This window comes from Chrysemys picta, chromosome 2 (assembly GCF_011386835.1).
Source record: "Chrysemys picta bellii isolate R12L10 chromosome 2, ASM1138683v2, whole genome shotgun sequence".
NCBI lineage: Eukaryota > Metazoa > Chordata > Testudines > Emydidae > Chrysemys > Chrysemys picta.
Genome location: NC_088792.1, coordinates 3,276,091 through 3,298,938, shown reverse-complemented (window position 1 = coordinate 3,298,938; position 22,848 = coordinate 3,276,091). Strand labels below are relative to the sequence as shown.

The window sequence follows — 22,848 nt, the reverse complement described above, 5'->3', positions numbered from 1 at the left end:
CCCCTCAGGCGGGGGAGAGACAGTGTGGGGGGGGTGAGCGCACCCCTCAGCAGGGGAGAGACAGTGGGGGGGGTGAGTGATCCCCTCAGGCGGGGGAGAGACAGTGGGGGGTGAGCGCACCCCTCAGGCAGGGGAGAGACAGTGGGGGGGGTGAGCGCACCCCTCAGGCGGGGGGAGGCACGGTGGGGGGTGAGTGATCCCCTCAGGCGGGGGAGAGACAGTGGGGGGGGTGAGCGCACCCCTCAGGCGGGGGGAGGCACGGTGGGGGGTGAGTGATCCCCTCAGGCGGGGGAGAGACAGTGGGGGGGGGTGAGTGATCCCCTCAGGCGGGGGAGAGACAGTGGGGGGGGTGAGTGATCCCCTCAGGCGGGGGAGACACACAGTGGGGGGGGTGAGTGATCCCCTCAGGCGGGGGAGAGACAGTGGGGGGTGGTGAGTGATCCCGTCAGGCAGGGAAGAGACAGTGTGTGGGGGTGAGCGCTCCCCTCAGGCGGGGAAGAGACACAGTGGGGGGGGGGAGCGCTCCCCTCAGGCGGCGGGAGAGACAGTGGGGGGGGGGAGCGCTCCCCTCAGGCGGGGAAGAGACACAGTGGGGGGGGGGGGTGAGCGCTCCCCTCAGGCGGGGAAGAGACACAGTGGGGGGGGGTGAGCGCACCCCTCAGGCGGGGGAGACACACAGTGGGGGGGTGAGTGATCCCGTCAGGCAGGGAAGAGACTGTGTGTGGGGGTGAGCGCACCCCTCAGGCAGGGGAGAGACAGTGGGGGGGGGGTGAGCGCACCCCTCAGGCGGGGGGAGGCACGGGGGGGTGAGTGATCCCCTCAGGCGGGGGAGAGACAGTGGGGGGGGGTGAGCGCACCCCTCAGGCGGGGGAGAGACACAGTGAGGGGGTGAGTGATCCCCTCAGGCGGGGGAGAGACAGTGTGGGGGGAGGGTGAGCGCACCCCTCAGGCGGGGGAGAGACAGTGGGGGGGGGTGAGCGCACCCCTCAGGCGGGGGAGAGACAGTGGGGGGGTGAGTGATCCCCTCAGGCGGGGAAGAGACACAGTGGGGGGGGTGAGTGATCCCCTCAGGCGGGGGAGAGACACAGTGGGGGGGGTGAGCGCACCCCTCAGGCGGGGGGAGGCACGGGGGGGGTGAGTGATCCCCTCAGGCGGGGGAGAGACACAGTGGGGGGGGGTGAGCGATCCCCTCAGGCGGCGGGAGAGAGTGTGGGGGGGGTGAGTGATCCCCTCAGGCGGGGGAGAGACACAGTGGGGGGGTGAGTGATCCCCTCAGGCGGCGGGAGAGACAGTGTGGGGGGGGTGAGCGCACCCCTCAGGCGGGGGAGAAAGTGGGGGGTAAGCGCACCCCTCAGGCGGGGGGAATCACGGGGGGGGGTGAGTGATCCCCTCAGGCGGGGGAGAGACAGTGGGAGTGGGCGTGGCCCCTGCTTCCCTCAGGCGGGAGGGGGGAATTGGCCGCCCCTGCATTCCCCTCATGTGGGGGCAGGGGGCACGCGCTCCCCTCTGGCAGAGCTGACCTCCCCGCCTCCCCACTCCGATTGGCTTAGGCAGCCCTCCATCCTCCAGCGTTCACCCAATCACAAGGCTCCAACTCCCTGGGCCAGGTGAGCACCCTGCAGCCTTCCCCCATCTCCTCTCATCTGCCCGGCAACAAGCCTGGCTCCCTTCTTCCTCACACCCCTTACCCCAGGTTAGGCTGGTAACCCTGAGGGCTGCAACAAAAACCTTGGACACGGGTGCACGCCTGCAGTAAGATCCGCCGCCCCTATCCTCGCTTCTAGGTAACGCTGCAGCCAGGTTAGCTGGGCCGGCGTTGGAAGCCCCTTGCTCCCAGGGCCGGCAGGGCTGCATAGATCGGCCCTAACCCCGTCACCCTGGACTCTCATTCGCTTGTCTGAGAACGAGGATCCCCAGCCCTGCGGAAGGGTGGTGTAGCTTGAAAGAACGGCCAAAGTAGGTCAGGCCAAAGGTCTATCCAGCCCCCTATTCTGTCTTCTGACAGCGACTTGTTTCTTTTACCACCAGAGAAAAGATACAACCTCGCCCACCTTGTCTCTCTCACACCAACGCCCTTGAGGAATTCCGAAAATTCTCACAAGGTACCAGTCTTCCCTTTTATTAGTAGTCAGAGCAGCAGCCCTGGAGACCCCCAGAGAGATTGGGAACCGAACGCTGTACAGTCACATAGTGAGATGGTTGGTCTCTGCCCCAAGGGCTTCACAATCCAAGACAGGGAGAGGAACAGAGGCACAGAAACTGGCCCAGGATTACCCAGCAGCTCAGTGGCTGAGCTAGAAATACCACCCCTCAGTTAACTGCCCTACCCCCCAGTCTCCTCTTTTTAAGCAATGCACCATTTTGCTCAGTGACACTAGGTTTTTCCTATAGTGCCTCTCACTGTAGTATGGGAGTGCCACATGGGCAGTTTAGATCTGCAGAGCACCGTCCACTGCCCAGCCAAGCTAGGAGTACCACCCAGAATGACTGGCTCTGGGCAGCTACACGGTACGTCAGAATCCATAACCCTTTAATCTATAACTTCACTTGGAGTCCCACGGTCATGACAAGCCCCGCCCAGAGATGACCGACAGCCAGTCTCAGTACCCAGTCAGAAGCTCTGCAGCTACAGTCCTCATGCCAGGTTCCCACCAGAGTTGTTTCTGGCACGAGGAGGGGTCCTGATTCCAAAGGGGCATTTATCGCAGTGACAAGCCGTAGCCAGCAGGTCCCTCCAGTGGGAGGGAATGACATCTCGATCAGCAGCCTAAGCCCTCACTTCCCCTTTTCTGGGGCAGGGCCTGCAGTTCCAAGATGGATTCTAGGATATCAGCAATATCCACATCCCCTATGCCTGGACTCTGCTGGAATTCTGCTTGCCAGTCTCCAGTCCTGGCCACCAACTGATTCAGCAAGATTTCAATCAAATTAGACTTTCTGACAGAATGAATCACTTCTCTCCTCCACGTTGAGATGAATATAGGAAACGGCAGCAGTTCCCAGGGAGTTCCAGGATGCTTATTACAAAATCCCAGAATATCCTTCTGGCCACACACAGCATAGCAGGTGTCAAAGGATTTACCTCTAGAGTGCCCCCTTTGGGGCGTGGGTAAGGGCACCTCCTTTTGTTCCCAGTGTCTTCCTTTGGGTGCTGGGGTTGTTACAGAGTTGATCTGCAGAGGAGCTGTGTGTTTCCAGATACAAGTATCAGGGGAGTAGTTCTGCCCTCCCCCAGCAGTCGTTGAACAAAAAGGGAAAGTAGAACAGTCCTGCAACCCCAACGCAGTCTGGATCCACCCGGCTTGTCTTGCAAGGCAAACAAGTCAGTCTCTTAAGTCAAAGGTGGGTTTCTTTAACCCCTTGTCAGTCTGAGCGTCCTGGGCTCCAAGGAACTAAAATAATTCCAAGAAGGTTCCTCTGCTTATCCAGAGGACTTGGGCAGCAGAGGATCTTCAGCAGCCTTCCTAGTCAGCATCCTGGTTCTGTGGATTCAGGGAGCTCCAGGCCCTGGCTCTGTTTCCCCCCGAGTGCCACCCTTACAGGGCTTGGTACCTCTCTTTTAGGGAGCTGCCCTTTGCCTGGTGCAGCAGGTTTCACAGATGTGCCAGTTTGGGAGTTGATTGTGCCTATGGGTGCTTATTAACCCCTTCCTGACTGAGGTGGGCACTTGCTCCACCACATCAAGTGCTTCCCACAACTACCCCTCCTCCCACTCTGGGGAGCTGTGCTAAACATGTATGGGCTAAGCACCACAATGCAGTGGTACAGTAATGGCTGGGGGCAGCACGAATGTCCCGCACACAATGGCCCAGCTAACACTGGTGAGGGATATGGATACGCTGAACTGTTGCAGTAACCATTGATTCTGGCAACACTCAGCTTCACCATTTCAGCTTGAAGCGATGCCTGTCTCTCCAAAGTGTGGACCTAAAGTGGTGCAGACTGCTGCACTGGCTGCATCAGAGACAAGCTAGCTTTGTTGGCACAGGTGTTACACTCAGGTCTGGTCTATACTACCCGCCTGAATCGGCGGGTAGAAATCGACCTCTCGGGGATCGATTTATCGCGTCCCGTCGGGACGCGACAATCGATCCCCGAATCGGCGCTCTAACTCCACCAGCGGAGGTGGTAGTAAGCGCCGCCGACAAAAAGCGGCAGAAGTCGATTTTGCCGCCGTCCTCACAACGGGGTAAGTCGGCTGCAATACGTCGAATTCAGCTACGCTATTCACGTAGCTGAATTTGCGTATCTTAAATCGACTCCCCGCTGTAGTGTAGATGTACCCTCAGACACACGGCTTTGCACAGACATAGCAGGCTTAAACCACAGCAACCCATAGCAGATAGCCCTGGAGGAAAGGAGAACCCTCTAAAGCAGTGGCTCTCAACCTTTCCAAACTACTGTACCCCTTTCAGGCGTCTGATTTGTCTTGTGTACCCCAAGTTTTACCTCACTTAAAAATTACTTGCTTACAAAATCAGATAGAAAAATATAAAAATGTCACAGCATTTATAAAATAAATCAATTGGAATATTGTACTTACATTTCAGTGTATAGTATATAGAGCAGTATAAACAAGTCACTGTCTGTATGAAGTTTTAGTTTGTACTGACTTCACTAGTGCTTTTTATGTAGCCTGTTGTAAAACTAGACAAATATCTAGATGAGTTGATGTACCCCTGGAAGACCTCTGCGTTCCCCCCGGGGTATGCATACCCCTAGTTGAGAACTGCTGCTCTAGAGGGATCCAAGCTGGATTATTACAGCCAGTGGTATGAAAACATACAGGTCTCTCTCACTCCATGGGTGAAACTGGGAATGTCTACATTGCAATTAGACACCCACTGCTGGCCCGCGCCAGCTGACTCGGCTAAGGGGCTGTTTAATTGCAGTGTGTAGACATTCACCTCTCAGGTCCTAGATGCCAGACTCCTGCCCCAAGCTTGAATGTCTACACTGCAATTAGCCTAAGCCAGCTGCCACGGGCGTCTAACTGCAGTGTAGACATACCCGCAGTGGCTTCAACCTGGCAATAAAACGAAGCTGAATATCCGAACCTTCTTGAGCCAATTGATGCCTGGGAAACACCTGCTAAATACCAACTTTGGTGCAGACCTGCCTGGCCAGGGCATTTCCTAAACCCACTCACAGGTTGCAGACCCATGTGATGGATCAGAAAAATTGTTTCCACCCCCTCTCTCTGGGGTGTAGGAAGCTCAGCCTGCCTCCCCCCAAAAGCAACTGCTGAGACATGGATACCCCCACTCTGTTCTGCTGGGGGCCTTTCTTCACTCATGGCCACAACAGGACACAGCCTGTCTTTCTGAAATCTTCTTGTGGAGGTCTAGCGGTCAACTCAGACTTAACATGGCCAAAACAGAGCTCCTGATCTTTCCCCCAAAGCTATCCTCTCGCCCCTTCTATCACTGGATAACATTTTTGACTCATCTCTCTCCTTTAAATCTCCTTTAAGTCCAGGCCATGTCTATATCTTGCCATTTCTTACTGCACCACATCTCCAGTGTCTGACCTTTCATCTTTGCCCATGTGGCCAGAATTCTTGTCCAAGCTTTGATCATCTCACATCTTGACTCTCTCTTCCTCAATGTCAGCAATCTCGCAGCCCTCAGACACATTCAAAATGGTGTGGCTAAAGTCCTGTTCCTGGTTCATCACTGTCATCCTCTCTTTCCCTCCACTGGCCCCTCCTCTTGTATCACATCAAACACAAAGTCCTCCACAATGTAGTCCTACCCGATCGGACCTCTTCCCTCAGCGCAACGTTGACTCAGCCTTTGCTCCACCAATGATGCCAGGTTCCACTGCTGATTCTCCACTTCTCTCAAAACACCACTTACTTGTGGGGAAAGCTCCCAGTCAAAATCCATAAAGCCACCACACCTTGTCCTTCAAATCTCTCCTCAAAACTCACGTCTTCCAAAATGCACATTGGAAACTGATAATGGCTAGGCAGGTGGAGAGCATCCGGCTAAATATTTGTAGTCTCCCCCACTCATTTGTCTCATCTACCTGTTGCATCTTGTCTTGCAAACTGTAGGCTCTTTGGGCCAGGGACTGTCCTGTATTACGTCTATACAGTGAACAACACAATGGGGCCCTGACCTGGTTGCGGCCTTGAGGTGCTACCACAATATCAATGTTGTAATTTAACAATAAAGGACCCTTGGGCCAGTCTCAAAGACTTCTACATGCACAACAAGCTGGTCTCAGCCCCACCGTTCCCTCCTAGCTTGTGTAGGCTGGACCCAAACCCTCTTTCTCTCACTGGTGAGCATTTATCCTATGCTCAGTCCCCCGGAAATCAATGGGGTCAGTAACTGCTCCATTATGGGGGTATGGAATTCACAATCAGGCAGATATGGACGGTACCTCTGAGGATCTTAATCATCTGACAATTTTTTCCATAAGCTTTTTTTTGTAATTATCTCAAACACTTCAAGTAAGAATTCTTTTGAAATCACTCCCCATGTATCATGGCATTTCAGACCAGACGGAGAAGTGCAATGAAACATACTGATGCTGCGCGGCCGGCTGAGCTGCATTTGGCAGATGGTCTGTTTCTGATGGTATCTTTGTTTTGCTGTTGATTGTACATTTTATTATTGTGCATTTTGAAAAGAGGATTTGAGAGAACGCACATGTGAATGACTCTCAGGGTAACAGCTCTACTCACATGGATACTAACAGAGCAGTGGTTCTCAACCTATTTATCATTGTGGGCCGTATACGAGGCCCACAATGTGTTACCTGGGCCACAGGTTGAGAACCAAAGCACGTGCCCATCCCCCCACCCCCGAATTTCCTCCCACAGACCCTCTAATCTCAGCACCTCCCACTCAGAGACCCCTCGACAGAGTGGGGCCAGGAGCAGAGCCCCGGGCGGGGGGCCAGGCAGCAGGGACCCTGGACCCCACTGTGTGTGGTCAGGCAGGAACCCTGACCCTGGACCCGGCCGCATGGGGCCGGGTGGCAGGGCAGCCGGGCGGCAGGCCGGACCCAAACCCCAGACCTTTTGGGGCCAGGCGGTAGCCCTGGACCCCAGGCCCCGTGCTGTGCGGGGCCGGGCAGCAGCCCTGGACCCCCGCCGCACCAGGCAGCCTGGCCCCCACCGTGCAGCCCGGAAGCCTTTAGCTGTGTGCTAATTGGGCCGCATGCAGGCTGCAGGTTTAGAACTATTGGAACAGAGGAATGTAAATATTAACCAGCTACTTCCCTTGGGGGACAGGCCCAGGTGGACAAGTCCCCGTTCGACCCTCTTCTGGAAAGTCAATGGGACTGAGTCACTCAGGCACTGCTGAAAATGTCCCCCAAGCAGTCTGTTACTTCAATGGGCTCCTGGACATTTATCCCGATTTCACGATGCTCACAGGTTAATAGCAGCCCTGTGATGTCTCCAGCACGGAATCCATCATTTGAATGGTGCCCGAGACAGCCCCAAGGGAAAGATGTCCGCTGCCATCAAGAACACTAAACATGAGCCAGTGACAATGATTAAAAATGGTAAAAGTGAACGTGTTCCATTAACTGACAGAGATGGTTTCCCCTTTCCAAAGGGCACCTTACCTGCCTACCCCAAGCTGGGAATCCCGATTGACAGGCCAAACACCTATGAACACTGAAAAGTAGCTCTCGGTGGTTTAAGAAAGATGCAACTACCTTTAGTGTAATGAATTAGCAAGAGAGAAACACAGGAAAAGAACAACAAGCTTCCCATGGAGCACTGAGGCTGCCTAGCTGTTTTTTTGCCATAGTGGGAATGGACTCAACTGTTAACAAAGCAGCAGCCTAGACCTCTCCACAGATCATCCCGCTGATATTTAGTTCTCTGTTCAACACCCAGAGACTTGGTCTCACTCCCTTGCTCAGATGCCATCATGATCATTGTCCCCAGCCAGAGCTCCCTGGTAGCATTTAACACAGCATCTACGGGGGGAACTCCTTGTGCATCGAGTGCAGCGACACAGGCTCTCCCCTGTGCGCTTTGCCTGGCAGGTCGTGCAAGCGTCTCTGTGCTGCCAGCGTCCCCCAGAGTTTCTCCCCCGTGTGGATGCGTTGGTGTCCCACCAGGTGCTGCTTGCGGGTGAAGCTCTTCCGGCACTCGGTGCACTGGTAGGGCCGCTCTCCCGTGTGCAGGCGCCGGTGGGTCAGGAGGTGCTCCTTCCGCATGAAGGTTTTCCCGCACTCGGTGCAGCCATAGGGTCTCTCCCCAGTGTGGATCATCTGGTGCCTAATGAAGTTCGAATGGTGGTTAAAGCCCCTCCCACATTCATTGCAGATATACAAGCCCCTGCTCTTCCCCGCGTGACTCCTCTGGTGTATCATGAGGTTGATCTTCAACCGGAAACTCTTCTTGCACTCAGCACAGGTGTACGGCCGGTCCCCCGTGTGGGAGAGCTGATGTTTGCTGAGGCTCGACTTGTGAGGGAAGCTCCGCTCGCACTCAGGGCAGTTATAGAGTCTCTCACCCAGCTGGCTCTGTGGGCAGGATTTGAGACAGTGGTTTTGCTTGAAGCTCTCCCTGCGCTCAGGAGGCGTGTGGGCTCCGTCATGAATCCTCTGGTGCAGTACGCACTGCTGCTCGTAGAGGAAGCTTTTCCCACATTCAGAACAGATGTACGGTGCCTCTCCTGGGAGGCTCTCCTCTTGGACAATGATTGTGGTGAAGTTACTGAAGTCTCCCTCGCCTGCAGCCGAGTCCCCCAGTCTGTTCCCATCAGGGTATTCTCCCTGGATGCTAACGTTGCCCTGATCATCACAGATAGGTTCCTGCTCAGGGTACTGGAAAACAGTCTCTTCTGGTCGTCCAGGCAACGTGCTGTACAACTCCAGGCTCACCGGGATTCCCTCCTCAGCTTTGACTACATCCTCGTCATCTGCTGGACTCAGAGGAGAAACCAAGAGTTGTTAGTTTTCTGCCCCTTGTCCATCCACCACCTGCCTCTCAGCACCCTGCCATCTTTCTGCTGCCAGGCACCATCTGCCTGAGAAAACTGTCTCCAACTTACTGCCCCACTCTAACACCCCTACACAGGGAGACAGCGAGCAGGGACTTCTGGTGCAACCACAGTACCTCAGTGCCAGCCAAGGAAGAGAGGCGCCAGGCTAAGAGACTTAGAGGAGAACGTCCCTTTGGCATAAAAAGGAGAACCACCAATTCCATTCCAACCCACCTTCCAAAGAGCCCAAAAAGAGATGGCTGAATGGAAATCAGGCCTGGTGAGAAGCTGTGACTGAGTCCTGCGAAAGTGATCCGAGAAATGCAGTTTGAGAGAGAGGATTATCTGACAAGACAGGACACTAAGAGCTGACAAAAGTCTCTCCTGACTGACAGATTCCTGTTGCACTCACTGAGTCATTCCAATCACTCGCTCACCTGTGTTGGGCTCTGTAGAGATCTCTCTCTCCTCTGAGTCCCACTGATCCCTGATGTACAGGTCTTCTTGTTTTACCCACGATACAATGTCATGAGTAAGGCTCAGCGATTCTGTTTGCAAGGGGAGAGAAATCGCATTGTGATTAGCTAACATCCACCCATTCACACGTTTCTATTAGCTAACATTTACACAGCGCACCCAGGTGCTATACAGAGAGAAAGGGACACAGCCCATGCTGAAAGGTGCTACAGTCTAGGCTAGGTACAACATGATGCAAGGAGAGAGGATTGCACAAAATAAGGCAGTGAAGATGCAGCTTTTGTTGGTTCCCGATTTTTAGGCCAGTAGAGAAGTTTGGTGTGTATGGCGGGGAACCAGGCTGGATTTCACGGCTCTTTGCACTTGCACCCGAACGTTATGGCACTCAGAGTCGCTAGTCCCTTTGGAAAATCTTGGCCAGTGGGCAAAGGCTCAGTCCTTACCTTCCTCTATCTCTGCTGAAATATGGGTCCTACCATAATCACGCACCTAGTACAAACCCTTCTGTGTTGCATTTCCTAATTCCTGGCCCTCAGCTCCAGGGAGCTCACCCTATTCTGCACCAGAGAAGGCACGTAAGCTTTCCTGGCTTCTTTTCCATCTCCGAACCCCTCCATGGCTCTCTCCATCCTGGCTGGCTGAAGTTAGAGCAAACTGCTTCCAAACCAGCCAACTCTGTGGCTTCACTCATCGCTCTCTCTGTGTCATCCGGTGTACCCAATGAGTAAAAAACCACCTCACACTCCACAGCCAGAGGGAGCTCCTGTTCTTGCAGAGCCCCTCCTTCTCGATCTGTGCATCCAACTCTGTGCAGCACTATTTTACCTACCTATTGTGCTTACAAAGCCTCCATTATTATAATCTGAGACCCCTCACCCCAAGTATTTATCCTCAGAACACCCTCTGTGAGGTAGGGAAGTGCATTTTGCAGATAGGGCATATAGACAACAAGGTTGCAAAGAAAGTCTGTGGCAGAGAAGGAATTGAACCTGAGTCTCCCAGGTCCCCGGCTAGTGCCCTGACCACTGAGCCATCCTTCCTCTCGTACATCTGCCAGCAAAGCACCTTATGACACTCCACATAACTCACCTGTGCTAGGCTCCATTGGGATCACGCTCTCCTCGGAGTCCTCCTGAGTCCCCTCCCACGGCTCCTCCCCCCGTTCAATCCGGGACAGAAGGTCAGGTTTGGAGATGGCGTAGTCTGTTCATGTGAGAGGACAGGAAGGGGCGGGAGGGTTAGTCATAGGTACGGAGTATTATTTACAGACAACAATGATTTTAAACCAATCTGCCCTCCCAGTTCAGGTGCAGGGAGGAGCCCTCCATTCCTGCAGGCAGACAGCCTGGTGAGAAGCCCAGTTTTCTGCGTGCCTATTTCAAGCTGCAGTGCCCTCATACAAGCCGTGAGAGAGCTGGCTGCTAGGAGCGAGGGACTGGTGGGTTGCTTCCCCCTCTCCACGCTCCCAAATTCAGACATCCAAAGGCACAACCGAATAAAGCTGTAAGATTTGCTGTGTATCAGCTTCCTGACTATTGCTTCCTTCCTTCTCCTGAGTGTTTAGCTCTTGAGGTTCGTGATACCAGAAACTAGGAGACATTTTAAAGGCTGGGACTACAATCCAAACACTAAGGGAGAGAGAGAACACCCAGCACAGCAAAGTAATGACAGCGAGCACCAGAGTCTTCACTCACCACCCTTGGCAAGAGCCCCAGACCCACGAGTCACAGCCCTCCGCCGAGTCCAGCCCATCCAATAGCACATTCACAATGCACAGAGCAGGCCTGGGATAGTCAAACTGTATCAGCACCAGGGTGTGTAGGCTGAACAGGTACGATGATAGGGAACTGTTATTCAGGGCTGGAAAGCTGCAGACAGCAATCACTGCAGATCTCTCATTCTCTGCTGAATGGAAGGAACGAGTGAAGGCTCTAAGCGCTGCTCCACTGAATTATCATTGCTGGTGAAAGGCGCCTGGTGCACCTGTGGACTGAAGGCCTTTATCCACAGAATGGATATAGCACTAGCAACAGCACTGCAAGCTTGCTCTCCTCCCCCAGTCCTAGAAGGACCATCTCTAGGGTTTGCTTCCGAGATCACTGACATTCTAACAGATGAGTGAAAGAAAACTGATCCTTACCCAGTGAGATCAATGATTCATAGTTGCCTTTCATCACGTTCTTGTAAAGGTCTTTCTGCCAATCATCCAATTTCCCCCACTCCTGCTCAGAGAAATAGACAGAAACATCATCGAACGTCACTGGCACCTGAAATCACAAGGGTTAACCATTTGTAATATAGGTAAAGAATTAAAAACAAAACACGATGTTAACATGACAATATCCACTTAACTTAGGGTTTGCCCTTTGTTTCTGGGCCTTCCCTCAGATTTTTATACAGGTAACAATGCCAATACCCACCCAATCTAGATTAATGCTTGTAGTATGACTACAAGACACTAAATTAAATGCTTTATTTGTGTTCAGACAGTGCCTAAGGGGCCCTGTCCTCCAAACCCTCAATCACTCAGGAAGTCTTTACTCATGTGACTTCAGCAGGGCTACACACCCTGAGTTGGTGTGCTAAATCAGATGAGAATCTTGCAATTCAATCCAAAAAAAAAAAAAAAAGCAATTCTATGTGCCAAAATATGTCCTTTATTAACCTTCAGTGCTTATCGCTTCTGTTCCTCTTGGTCCCTAGGATTCATGTTACCGTGACCTGCTCAGATATATAATATAGCCTCCTTACCTGAAATCTGTTTTATATACATCAGCAGCTACACCATCAAGGCCTTCCTTGCCTCTTCACTGCTCAAACACCTTGTTTTATTTTTCTCATTAAAGACAAATTTAAAAGAGCAATTCAGCACATCTGCCTGATCATTTATCAATTTCTTTCTCCTTGGATAAATTTGTAAAAGCCCTTCTTATTCCTCTTAGCTCCACAGAAATCAAACTGCCCAGAGAAGCAGTGATGGAACAGAATCCAAATAACTTGGTAAGCAAGGATGGAAGCAGCTAGAGAGAGTGGAGGAGGAAAACCACCCACTACAAATTATATTAAAATAAAAGAGCACATAAGATACAAGAGAGGATCGTTTCTCTTCAATTCCCCTTTCAATATCTGATCCAGCTTCAAGACATTATAGCTCCCTCTCAGCACCAGCTGGGATATCGTTACCTTGGGGACTTCTCCCTTAGTGCCTGGGGGGAGTCTCAGGATCCAGAAGTTCCTGTTCTTCAGCAGGTTCTCCATGTTCTCCAGCCTCCTCTGCAGCACCCCGTACTCCTGGATCAGAGTTCCCAGCATGGCCAGTTGGTTACTAAACTCCATCATTCCTTTCTCTGTGTCAGATACTTTCTTCTCCGCTGTCCCTGTTCTGCCCTCCAGACTCAGTAACTGCGTGGCATGGGAATCCACCTTCCTCTCCACGGCTTGAATGGCAGCCACTACAGTCCACAGGGAGATCTCTGCCGTTTGCAGCTGGGTTTCTCCCACAGCCCTTCGCTTGGGGACAACGTGGGGTTGCAGAGGAGCCGAGTGCAGGGACTCCATGTCCCATTCCCGAGCCTGGGTGCAAGGATAGAAATTGAGAGAGTTGAGGTCTCAATCCAACCTAGGAGAGTCTCCTCCAGCCCTTGTCTACATGAGATCGTTGTACCAATTTAACTAAATCAGTTAAGAAACTGCAGTCCCCACATGAGGGCACTTTGACTTCAATATAAAAGTGCCCTATATCCGTGTAGCTTAAGTCAGTTCCTTACTGACAGACAAGGGACGGGGGGAGATTTCTTAGACCACAGTGTGAGCCTCTGAGATATCAATGTGGAGCCTGCTGGTTTGCCTGTTGTTTTCTATTTTTAAACCAGTGAAATAATTGTACATCTCCCTGGCATATTTTCACAGCTGTTCGTTTTAATTTTATTAATTTTTGTGTGTGTGGACACTGTCGTAAAACCGCTAAGATAGCATTTCCCCGCTCAACAGGGGGCGGTAAAAGGGAGCATTAGCAGGATGGAAAACGCACGAATCTGTTTCAGGGGGTCTCAGAGGTTTGCATAACGTGGACCGCATCTCCTGCGCTCCCGCACATCGCCCTTCCTACCGGCCCTCACACAAGACGAGCCCTGGAGAAAAAGGCAGCTGCTGCTTCTGGCAAAGTAACCCGGAGAAAGCAGCGCTGTCGTGTTTGCCCGCAATGCAAGAAGACGAAGATTTGCAAACTCGGTGCTTACATTTTGGCTTCTGCACTTGCGTGCCCCGGTTTTAATCCCCCCCCCCCCCTCGCCCCAAAACCCAAACAACCAAACAGAGCAGGCAGGGAAGACTCTGGACAGGTTTGGGGCGAGAGGCGGGCGAGACCCAGGTGACCAGCCGGCTGTTTGCTATTTCTAAGGCACAAAGAGCGGGGTGTTTGCCGCGCCAACCAGCCTGCCCCCCTTCCTGCAAACCCCTGGCTCGCCTGCCCCGCGCGGCTCAGTCCCCAGCCCGGCCGGGCAGCCCCGCGCTCCCCGCGGCCCGGCTCCCGGGGCCCAGGCCGGGCGGGGAGAAGCTCCCGGGGCCCGAGGCTCCCCCGCCCGCCGGGCCCTTACCTGGGCAGCGGCCCGCTCGGCCATGGCCCCCCCGGGCGGGGCTTCTCCAGCGGGCCCGGCCCGGCCCGGCCGAGCTCCGCTCCCGCTCCGGGCTGGGCAGAGTCCCGGCGCCGCCTCGCCTCGCCTCGCCACGGGCCGGCCCCGCTGCCGGGCGGAGCAGAGCGAGCGCCGCCGGGGGGAGCCGCGGCCTGGCTGCCGGGGCCCGGGAGCGGCGGGGAGGAGCGGGGCGGCAGCGGCCCCTGGCGGCGGGGGGATCGCGGCGCCGGGCGCTCTCCGGGGCAGGGCCGCCTCCGGTCGCTGACCACTCGCCTCCCTGGGCCCAGCTCCGAAGGCTCTAGGGCGGGAGCCTGGACTCGAACCGCGGTCCCCAGCTCAGCGGGGTCGGTGTGAGCGTTGAGACCCGCAGCGATGGGGGTCGGGGGATCTGTCAGGTGCTGCTTCCTTCCCCCAGTTATCGAGGTCTCCACGGGCCACCCTCCAGTCATGCCCGTTGCGAGCTGTGTGGCCTGCAAGGCTGGGCTCCCATTTCACAGAAGGGAAACAACAGGACACAGAAGATTGGCCTGACTTGCCTCAGTTGCTGGGTGCTGCCCTGGACCAAGCCCTTCGCTCGCTCAGATACACTCACTAAAGTCAGAACACAAAGGTGCTGGGTTTTGTTTGGCCGGTGGGTGCTTTTGAAGAGGGGGGGGGCACTCTGCCAGTTTGGGGCGGAGGCTATTTTCAGCATCTTGATACAGGTCTTTCAAATTCTAGTTATTGAATGTGTCTATTTTAATAATGATTCAATTGTTATGAACGACATAATTACATTATCCTGAATTACAGTATATTCAAACCATTGAAATCACAAGCTGTCTTCACTAGCGTCCCAGGGTAAAGGCATTCTAGCTCCCTGTCCCTTCTGGATGAAACTGTCAGCAATCTTCTTTACATCTAGTTCCCTGGGATTGTTTTGATGCACGTTAAGGACAGTGACATTATTGAGTTGAGTCTGTTCGATTGATGACTGGAATGATTTTTAAATCTTCTGAAGCTGGAGAATGTGTTCAGGATGATACAGGCCTAGTGAGAAGTATTCTTATGAATTTGCAGAGTACGTAAGTGACTCCAAGATCTCTTTCTTGATGGGGAACAGCTATTTTAAGCACCATCGTTTTGTATGGCTAGTTGGGATTATATTTTGCCATGTGCAATACTTTGCATTTGACATTGAATTTCATCTGCTATTTTATTGCCCAGTCACCTAACTCTTTGCAGTCTGTTTTGGACTGAACTCTCTTGAGTAGTTTTGTATCATCTGCAAACTTTGCCACCTCACTGTTTTCCCCCTTTTTGCAGATCTTTTATGAATATGTTGAACAGCCCTGGTCCCAGACCAGTACAAGCCCTTCAGGGGACACCACTATTTACTTCTCTCCATGCTGAAAATGGACCATTTATTTCTACCCTTTGTTTCCTATCTTTTAACTGGAGTGCCTGGCAATGTTTTCAGGATCATCTAATGATCCTTAATTTACTGTAATGACAAGCCCTTTGTTATCTTAATCCCCCTGCCTCTGTTTATACACAAACTCCCTGCCCCAAGGGCAGAAGTTGTTAGCAGCAGAGAACTCCTCACAGTTCACACTCAAGCTCTGGCTCCTGGGTGTTGCGCACCCACTACTTTTTTCCCCCGTGGGTGCTTGAGTTGCAGAGCACCCACGCATGGAGTCGGCGCTTATGCACGGGAGCCCAAACGGCACACACTACTCCAGAGGAGGTCTCACCAGTGCCTCGTTTAATGGCACGAACACTTCCAGAGGGGTAGCCAGGGCCGTCCCTAGCCATTTTGGTGCCCTATGCAGCCCCCCCTGCCGGGGGGGTGGCCCCAGGCCTCCGCAGGGGGGTGGCAGGAGCAGGCTTCGAGGGCAAGGGGGAAACCACCCCCCAGCACAAGCCGGCAGAGCGGAGTGGGTTGGGGCCGGGTCGCTCCACTTCCTGCCACCCAGTGAGTGCAGGGCAGGCCCGACCCCGCACTCACTGGGAGGCGGGAAGTGGAGCAACCTGGCCCCAGCCGCTCCGCTCTGCTCCTCTGGCTCCCAACCTTGGGACTTGGGGGGCAAGGGTGAACCCCCCCTCCAGCACTCACTGGCAGAGCGGGTAGGAGCCGGCGGTGCAGAGCGGGCTGGGGTCGGGTTGCTCCACTTCCTGCCACCCGGTGAGTGCAGGGCAGGCCCAGCCCCGATGCTGTCCTCAGGGCAAGGGGTGGAGTGGGGGCGGGGCTGGGCCGGGCCGGATCAGAGGCAGGGGCTTTGGGGAAGGGGTGGAGTGGGGGCAGGGCTGGGGTGCAGCAGGGGCAGGAAGAGGCAGGACTGGTGTGGAGCAGGGGCGGGGCCATGCAGAAGCGGCAGAGCAGGCCCTGGAGCAGCACGCAGCTGCATACTTTGCGTATCAGTAAGGACAGCCCTGGGGGTAGCCGCGTTAGTCTGTATCAGCAAAAACAACGAGGAGTCCTTGTGGCACCTTAGAGACGAACAAATTTATTTGGGCATTTATTTTATTTTAGCCCCCCCAAGCTTATGCCCAAGTAAATTTGTTCGTCTCTAAGGTGTCACAAGGACTCCTCGTTGTTTTTACTAACACTTCCCTGTCTCAACTGGAAATACCTCACATGATGCTGCACCCCAGGACCGTGTTAGCCTTTTTCATGGCCACATCACATTGACAGCTCATCGTTATCCTCCTGTGATCAACAAATACACCCAGGTCTTTCTCCTCCTCTCTGTCACTTTCAACTGACAAGTTCCCAGCTTATAGCAAAAATTCTTCTGGTTAGTCCCTAAATACAGGACCTTGCACTTTGCACTATTAAATATCATCCCATTTCTATTACTCCAGTTTACAAGGCCATTCAGATCTTCTTGTATGATATTCTGGTCCTCCATATTGGCACTACCTCTTAATTTTGTGTCATCCACAAATTTTATTAGCACACTCCCACTTTTTGTGCCAAGCTCAGTTATAAAAATGTTTTATAAGATTGGTCCCAAGACTGACCCTGAGGAACTCCACTAGTAGTAACCGGCTCCCTCTTGCCTGACAGTTCACCTTTCAGTATGAGCCTTTGTAGTCTCCCCTTTAACCAGTTCTTTATCCACCTTTCAGTTCTCACATTAATCCCCATCTTCTCCAATTTAACTAATAATTTCTCATGTGGAACTGTATCAAATGCCTAATTGACAGCGAGATAATATTAGACCTACTGCATTTGCTTTGTCTAAAAAATCAGTTACTTTCTCAAAGACCTGTTTTTGTTACCACCTCTTGAATCCAACAATTGAAACAATTATAGAAAAATCTTCAATTACTTTCTATCATTTATGCCACTCACTTTTTGCAGTTCACAAGCTTGGAACAAATCATTTAACTTTAGAAAACATCCGAACAGCCTTTTCTTATTGTAATCACCCGTTAATCACTGTTTATAAACACAATTCTGACAGCTCAGGGGCCAAAGGAAGGGTTTTTTTAAAGGCTTTTTTCAGTTCCCCCTAGAACTGTTTCAGAGTAGCAGCCGTGTTAGTCTGTATCCGCAAAAAGAACAGGAGTACTTGTGGCACCTTAGAGACTAACAAATTTATTAGAGCATAAGCTTTCGGATGCATCCGAAGAAGTGGGCAGTAGCCCACGAAAGCTTATGCTCAAATAAATGTGTTAGTCTCTAAGGTGCCACAAGTACTCCTGTTCTTTTTCCCTAGAACTGTGTGCATGCGCACAGCTAGGCTGGCCAGACAGCAAGTGTGAAAAATTGGGACGGGCGCTGGGGGATAATAGAAGCCTATATAAGAAAAAGACCCCCAAATTGGGACTGTCCCTATAAAATCGGGACATCTGGTCACCCTACGCACAGCAGAGACTGAGTGAGAATGAAAAACAAAAAGCAGAAGAAACCCTCTCCCAAAAAAACCCCAAACCCACAACCCACTACTTATAACTAAGGCTCCATGTTTGTCACAGAGGTCACGGAAGTCCCAGATTCTGTGACTTTCCACGACCTCCGTGACTTCTGTAGCAGCCCATGCAAATAGCCCGGAAGCCACCTGAGCAGCTCAGGAGGCCCCTGGGCCAGTCTCGGGCGCCCCCAGCCGCAGGAGTTTGGGCGTGGGGGGGGGCTCAGGGCTGGGGTGCGAGGTGGTGCTTACCGGGGGGGGCCTCCACGGAAGGGTGACAGGAACTTCCCTCCCTCAGCTTCTAGCTCCACCTGCTGCCTCCGCCCGCAGGCACCGCCTCTGTAGCTCCCATTGGCCGTGGTTCCCAGCCAATGGGAGCTGCAGAACCGGGGCTTGGGGAGGAGCAGAGGCAGCACATGGAGCTAGGAGCTAGAGGTCGCCACGTCCCAGGAGCTGGGTAGGGAACCTGCCCCACCCCCGCCAACCCCCACTCCAAGCACCCGCGGCGCTCCCCCCAGACTGCACCACCCCGAGCACCCACAGCACCCCCCCCGGGTCACAACACACACCCCCGGGCACCTGTGGCACCCCCTCCAGCCTGGCTTCCCCAGTACCTGTGGCACCCCCCCCAGGCTGCAATCCCCCCTGAATTGCAACCCCCCTGAGCAACCATGGCATCCCCCAGTCCACACCCCCTGAGCACCTGTGCCCTCCCCAGGGCCGTGCCCCCCCTGCACCCATGGTGTCCCCCGATCTGTGCCCCCTGGGCCATGCTCCCCACACAAGTGCCCACGGCACCCCAGGGCTGCCCCCATACAAGTTTTAGTCAGGGGTATATAGTAAAAATCATGGACAGGGCACAGGCCATGAATTTTTGTTTACTGCCCGTGACTTGCCCATGACTTTTATTAAAAATACCTGTGACCAAAACGTAGCCTAATTTATAAGTATCTTGATTATACCATGCCTCTTGTTTCATTAAATCCCTCGGCTGGCCAGGTGTGTCCTCTCTGCTAACGGCTATGGGCAAATATTCCCCCTCCCTCGTCAGCCAGGTAATTTGCATCAGTCCAGACCCTAGCTTTCAAATTGTCATCTGCTACTACTTCCACGGCTGGACGCTGTTCCCATCAGCAGCATTGGGTCCTCCCCGACTTCCCTTCTCCTAGAAGGCTGAAATCTGAACCTTCCCGCTTACAGGTCTGTCCACCAACCACAGCCCCTCTGCGCTATGAGCCTCTACCCCAGAGGTGAGGAACTTTTTCTATCACATGCCATTGACCCACATTAAAAATCAATTGGGGGCCACACACAAATACAAAGCAAGGCTAGGAAAACAAGGTGGGCCCTGGCTTTCGGGTGCATGGGCAACGACAGTCTCCCCCCACAGCGGGGGAGTACAGTTTTGTGGGGCCCTGTCATAAAGAGACAGTTAAGGGTTAATGCCGCTTTTACCTGTAAAGGGTTAAGTTTCAGAGTAGCAGCCGTGTTAGTCTGTATCCGCAAAAAGAAGAACAGGAGGACTTGTGGCACCTTAGAGACTAACAAATTTATTAGAGCATAAGCTTTCGTGGACTACAGCCCACTTGCATCCGAAGAAGTGGGCTGTAGTCCACGAAAGCTTATGCTCTAATAAATTTGTTAGTCTCTAAGGTGCCACAAGTCCTCCTGTTCTTCTTTTTGTAAAGGGTTAAGAAGTTCACATAGCCTAGCTGACACCTGACCAGAGGAACCAATGGGAGGGACAAGATTTTTCAAGAGGAAGGAGGGAAGTTTTTCCTTTGTTCTCTTCATTAAGTTCTGTGTCAGAGTGAAAAGATCCAGGAATCAACCAGGGTAGTGAGTATTAGAGAAGGAATAAATTAGCTTATGTTTATTTCCTTTTCTGACTTTGTTTTGCATTAAAGGGGGAATTAAATTGGGTTTTTCTTTCGTGTAACTAAGGTTTTTGCCCAGAGGAAAATCCTCTGTGTTTTGAATCTGTTGTCTGTGAGAATAGCTTGCATGCTAATCTCATAGAGGTATTCCTTTCACCCTTTTTCTTTAATTAAAAGTCTTTTCTTTAAAACCTGATTGATTTTTCCTTGTTTTAAGATCCAAGGGGTTTGGATTGGTGTTCACCAGGAAATTGGTGGAGAAGTCTCTCAAGGCTACCCAGGGAAGGGTTATAGTATTTGGGAGGGAGATATTTTGGGGGGGGAAGACAAGAGTTCCCAAATGACTCAAACGGTTGTTTAAACGATTTGGTGGTGGCAGCATACTGATCTAAGCTGGTAATTAAGCTTAGGGGTTCTCATGCGGGTCCCCACATCTGTACCCTAAAGTTCAGAATGGGGGTGAAAGCTATAACAGGCCCCTTCCCCACCTCTTCTGCCTGCAGTTCCCCCCCTCCTGCCAGGGAGCAGGGTCGGGGCCCAGGCCGGATGCATTTAAGCAAGGGGCCAGATCCAGTCCGCGGGCCATAAGTTCCCACCCCTGCTCTACACAGACACTCTCATGCATGCTTTTGGATATACCACCACCAACAGCAGCAGCTTAGAGACTGAACTCTGTTTTAAAGAACTAACAAACATATCCAAAGTGTCTAGAGAGGAGAGTCTGCCTGCTCTTCCCTGCATCCTTGAGGGTTCAGTCATAAGGCTGTTCTGCTCTGAAAAAACAGTAACCAAATCTTTCCTCAGAACCTGAGTCACAGACTGCTTACTTAAAGGATCAGCCCGGAGACACTGATGTTCCAACAACATTGTCTCCCCAAGAGGCTGTTCAACTTCCGTAGCCATTTTCACCTTCTCTAGGCCATCCAGAGTGGATCTTTCTAAAGCAAGGTCAGTGGATCCGTACATCTCTGAAAGACCAGCAGTTAGGAACTGAAACAAGTCTCCCAAAATGAACTGTTGCTTTCTCCATACAGTGATTCACCCTAAGTTAACTCAATCAAATCACACCCATCGTTTGCAGCAAACTGCTTGCAAAATTACCATGAAGATTTTTCTCTTCAGGAAACTTTCTAAACAACAACCCATCTTTTTTTCTGCTCTACAGAAGCATTGCTCTGTGGAGCCACAACAAACTTCTTCTGACTTTCACTTACATCCAGAATCACCTCTGGAACATCAAGAGGATTTTCACATAACCTCCTTTCAGGCAAGCTGCTAAACTCCGTGGTTAAAGGGTTAGAGGCACTCTCTTTCCCTCTGCAGCTTTCCTCACTGGAAATATACAGGTTACCCACACACAAGCTTAGGAACAATTCCTTCTTGGGGTCCAGAACCACCTCTGGGACAAGTGAAATATGCTCACCCATCGTAGGCTGAAAGGCACCTTCTGTCTGCTCTACAGACAAAGGACTGGAAGTACACTCTCCTTCTCCAGCAGGCACACTGCTATTTGCAACAGGCAAACAATTGGAAACAGTTTCTCCCTCAACATATAAACTGCTGTTTCCCACAAACAGTGGTTCATCATACTGAGCTACTTTAAGCGAAACATTTCTATTTGGTTCAGGCTCACTTTTACAAACGTCACTTGCCAACAATCCATCACTCACCACAACTCTGCCCATAGTTAGGGCTTTAACTTGGTTAAACACAGAAAACTGCTCGCTGCCAGACACCCCTCCTTCACAGATCTCCCTGGTCGTTACAGATAATACAGAGCATTGACAGTCATACGTTTCCTGGGACTGGGTATGACATTACCCTGATTAAGCATATTTGTCATGTCATTATTAAACAACATACCAACATTGTTATAACCCGGACAGTTTATCTCCCAAACTTTGCTGTTGAGAGGATCTGCACTTTCAGGAAGATCCAGTTTTTGCTGTTCTTTTATTACTTTGATTTGGGGTTTAAGTCTGGCAACTCTTTCCTCAGCAGCCAGTTCCAGCCTTCTGCTTCCTTGGCAGCTTTCTCCATAGCAGCCAGCCGCCCCATCTGCCTTTGAGCTTCGTTGTCCCTATCAGGTATGGACGAAGCTTTTCTTGCCCTCAAAGAGCTGCCCTTTCTTTCTCATGCTGGAGATGCTGTTTCTCAGGGCTTGCCTGTGGATCACTCATTGTGCCTAATGTTAACCTTTAACACTCTCAGTATCAACATTTTAAATTTGGCAGAGTGTGGGGGGTTCTGAGCCAAAACCCAAACGATCAGGGTCTGTGGATCCTGCCGACTACGCCAATGTGACCTGGCGTGCCTAGGGCTGCCCTCACTGGAAATGCCAAGGTCAGGGCAGGCTGCAAAAGGGAGAGCAGACACTCCCCAAACTGGTGGTTAACACTGAAGTTAAACTCTCCAACCAGTCACAAACTGTGCTTCTGATTCCCACACTGTTTATCATGAAGCACAAAAAAGGGAATTACACACCCCCCTTATTGCATTCCAGTCTCTGGCTCCCAATCAGCACCTAGGGCCAGTACAGTCAAAAGTTATTTTAAAACTCTGCTCACATATACAAAACGTTCTTCTGAACCAGACACATTGCCAGGTCAGTATTAGGTTGGATCTTACCCAAAATATCACGCTGCAGCCAATCCTTTAGTGTCTGAAACTAAAGGTTTATTATAAAGAAAAAAGAAAGAACAAGAAGAGAGTTGTTAAATGGTAAAACAGTCACATACATACAAATACTTCAAAGTCCATATATATATATAGGTTCCTAGCAGTATTGGTGAGTTTACTGGCTTGAACGTCCCTCTGGAACATCCCCAGCTGGGCTGGGTCATTCAGTCCTTTGTTCAGAGCTTCAGTTTGTAGCAAAGTTCCTCCAGAGGTAAGAGGCAGGAATGAAGACAAAATGGAAAGGATGCAGCTGCCTTTTATAGTCTTTTGCCACACAGCCTGTGCTTCCTTTGTTTCAAACACAAGCTGCCCAGCACATGGCAAGGAAACC

At 52.1% G+C, this 22,848-nt stretch overlaps 2 protein-coding genes and 1 long non-coding RNA gene across 7 annotated transcripts in view; 1 reads left to right on the top strand and 2 right to left on the bottom strand.

The window, feature by feature from the left end:
- Nucleotides 1-14,567, bottom strand: part of LOC101939363 (zinc finger protein 777-like) — a 74,613-nt gene extending 60,046 nt beyond the window's left edge. The window contains exon 1 of one of the 3 annotated variants that reach the window (XM_065586539.1): nucleotides 14,159-14,567. The gene's annotated coding sequence lies outside the window, so the exon portion shown is untranslated. The remainder of the gene's footprint in view (nucleotides 1-14,158) is intronic. The other 2 variants (XM_065586546.1, XM_065586545.1) reach the window with 2 other exon arrangements.
- LOC135981900 (uncharacterized) lies at nucleotides 1,496-5,929 on the top strand. The gene is made up of 2 exons (XR_010599076.1): nucleotides 1,496-4,001; nucleotides 4,290-5,929. It is a non-coding gene; the product is annotated as an uncharacterized LOC135981900 (long non-coding RNA).
- On the bottom strand, nucleotides 4,495-14,168 carry LOC135981877 (zinc finger protein 777-like). 3 transcript variants are annotated; one of them, XM_065586610.1, is made up of 6 exons: nucleotides 14,030-14,168; nucleotides 12,618-13,007; nucleotides 11,575-11,701; nucleotides 10,524-10,637; nucleotides 9,395-9,505; nucleotides 4,495-8,897 (listed from the first exon to the last, which is right to left on the bottom strand). In XM_065586610.1, the coding sequence occupies exons 1-6, from the start codon at nucleotides 14,051-14,053 to the stop codon at nucleotides 7,945-7,947; spliced, it is 1,719 nt and encodes a 572-aa protein (XP_065442682.1). In that variant the 5' UTR covers nucleotides 14,054-14,168; the 3' UTR covers nucleotides 4,495-7,944. The 3 variants fall into 3 exon arrangements, with proteins under 3 accessions (XP_065442682.1, XP_065442683.1, XP_065442684.1); XM_065586611.1 differs by having other exon boundaries at nucleotides 4,495-8,894; XM_065586612.1 differs by having other exon boundaries at nucleotides 11,575-11,656.
- Nucleotides 14,568-22,848: the final 8,281 nt, after the last annotated feature.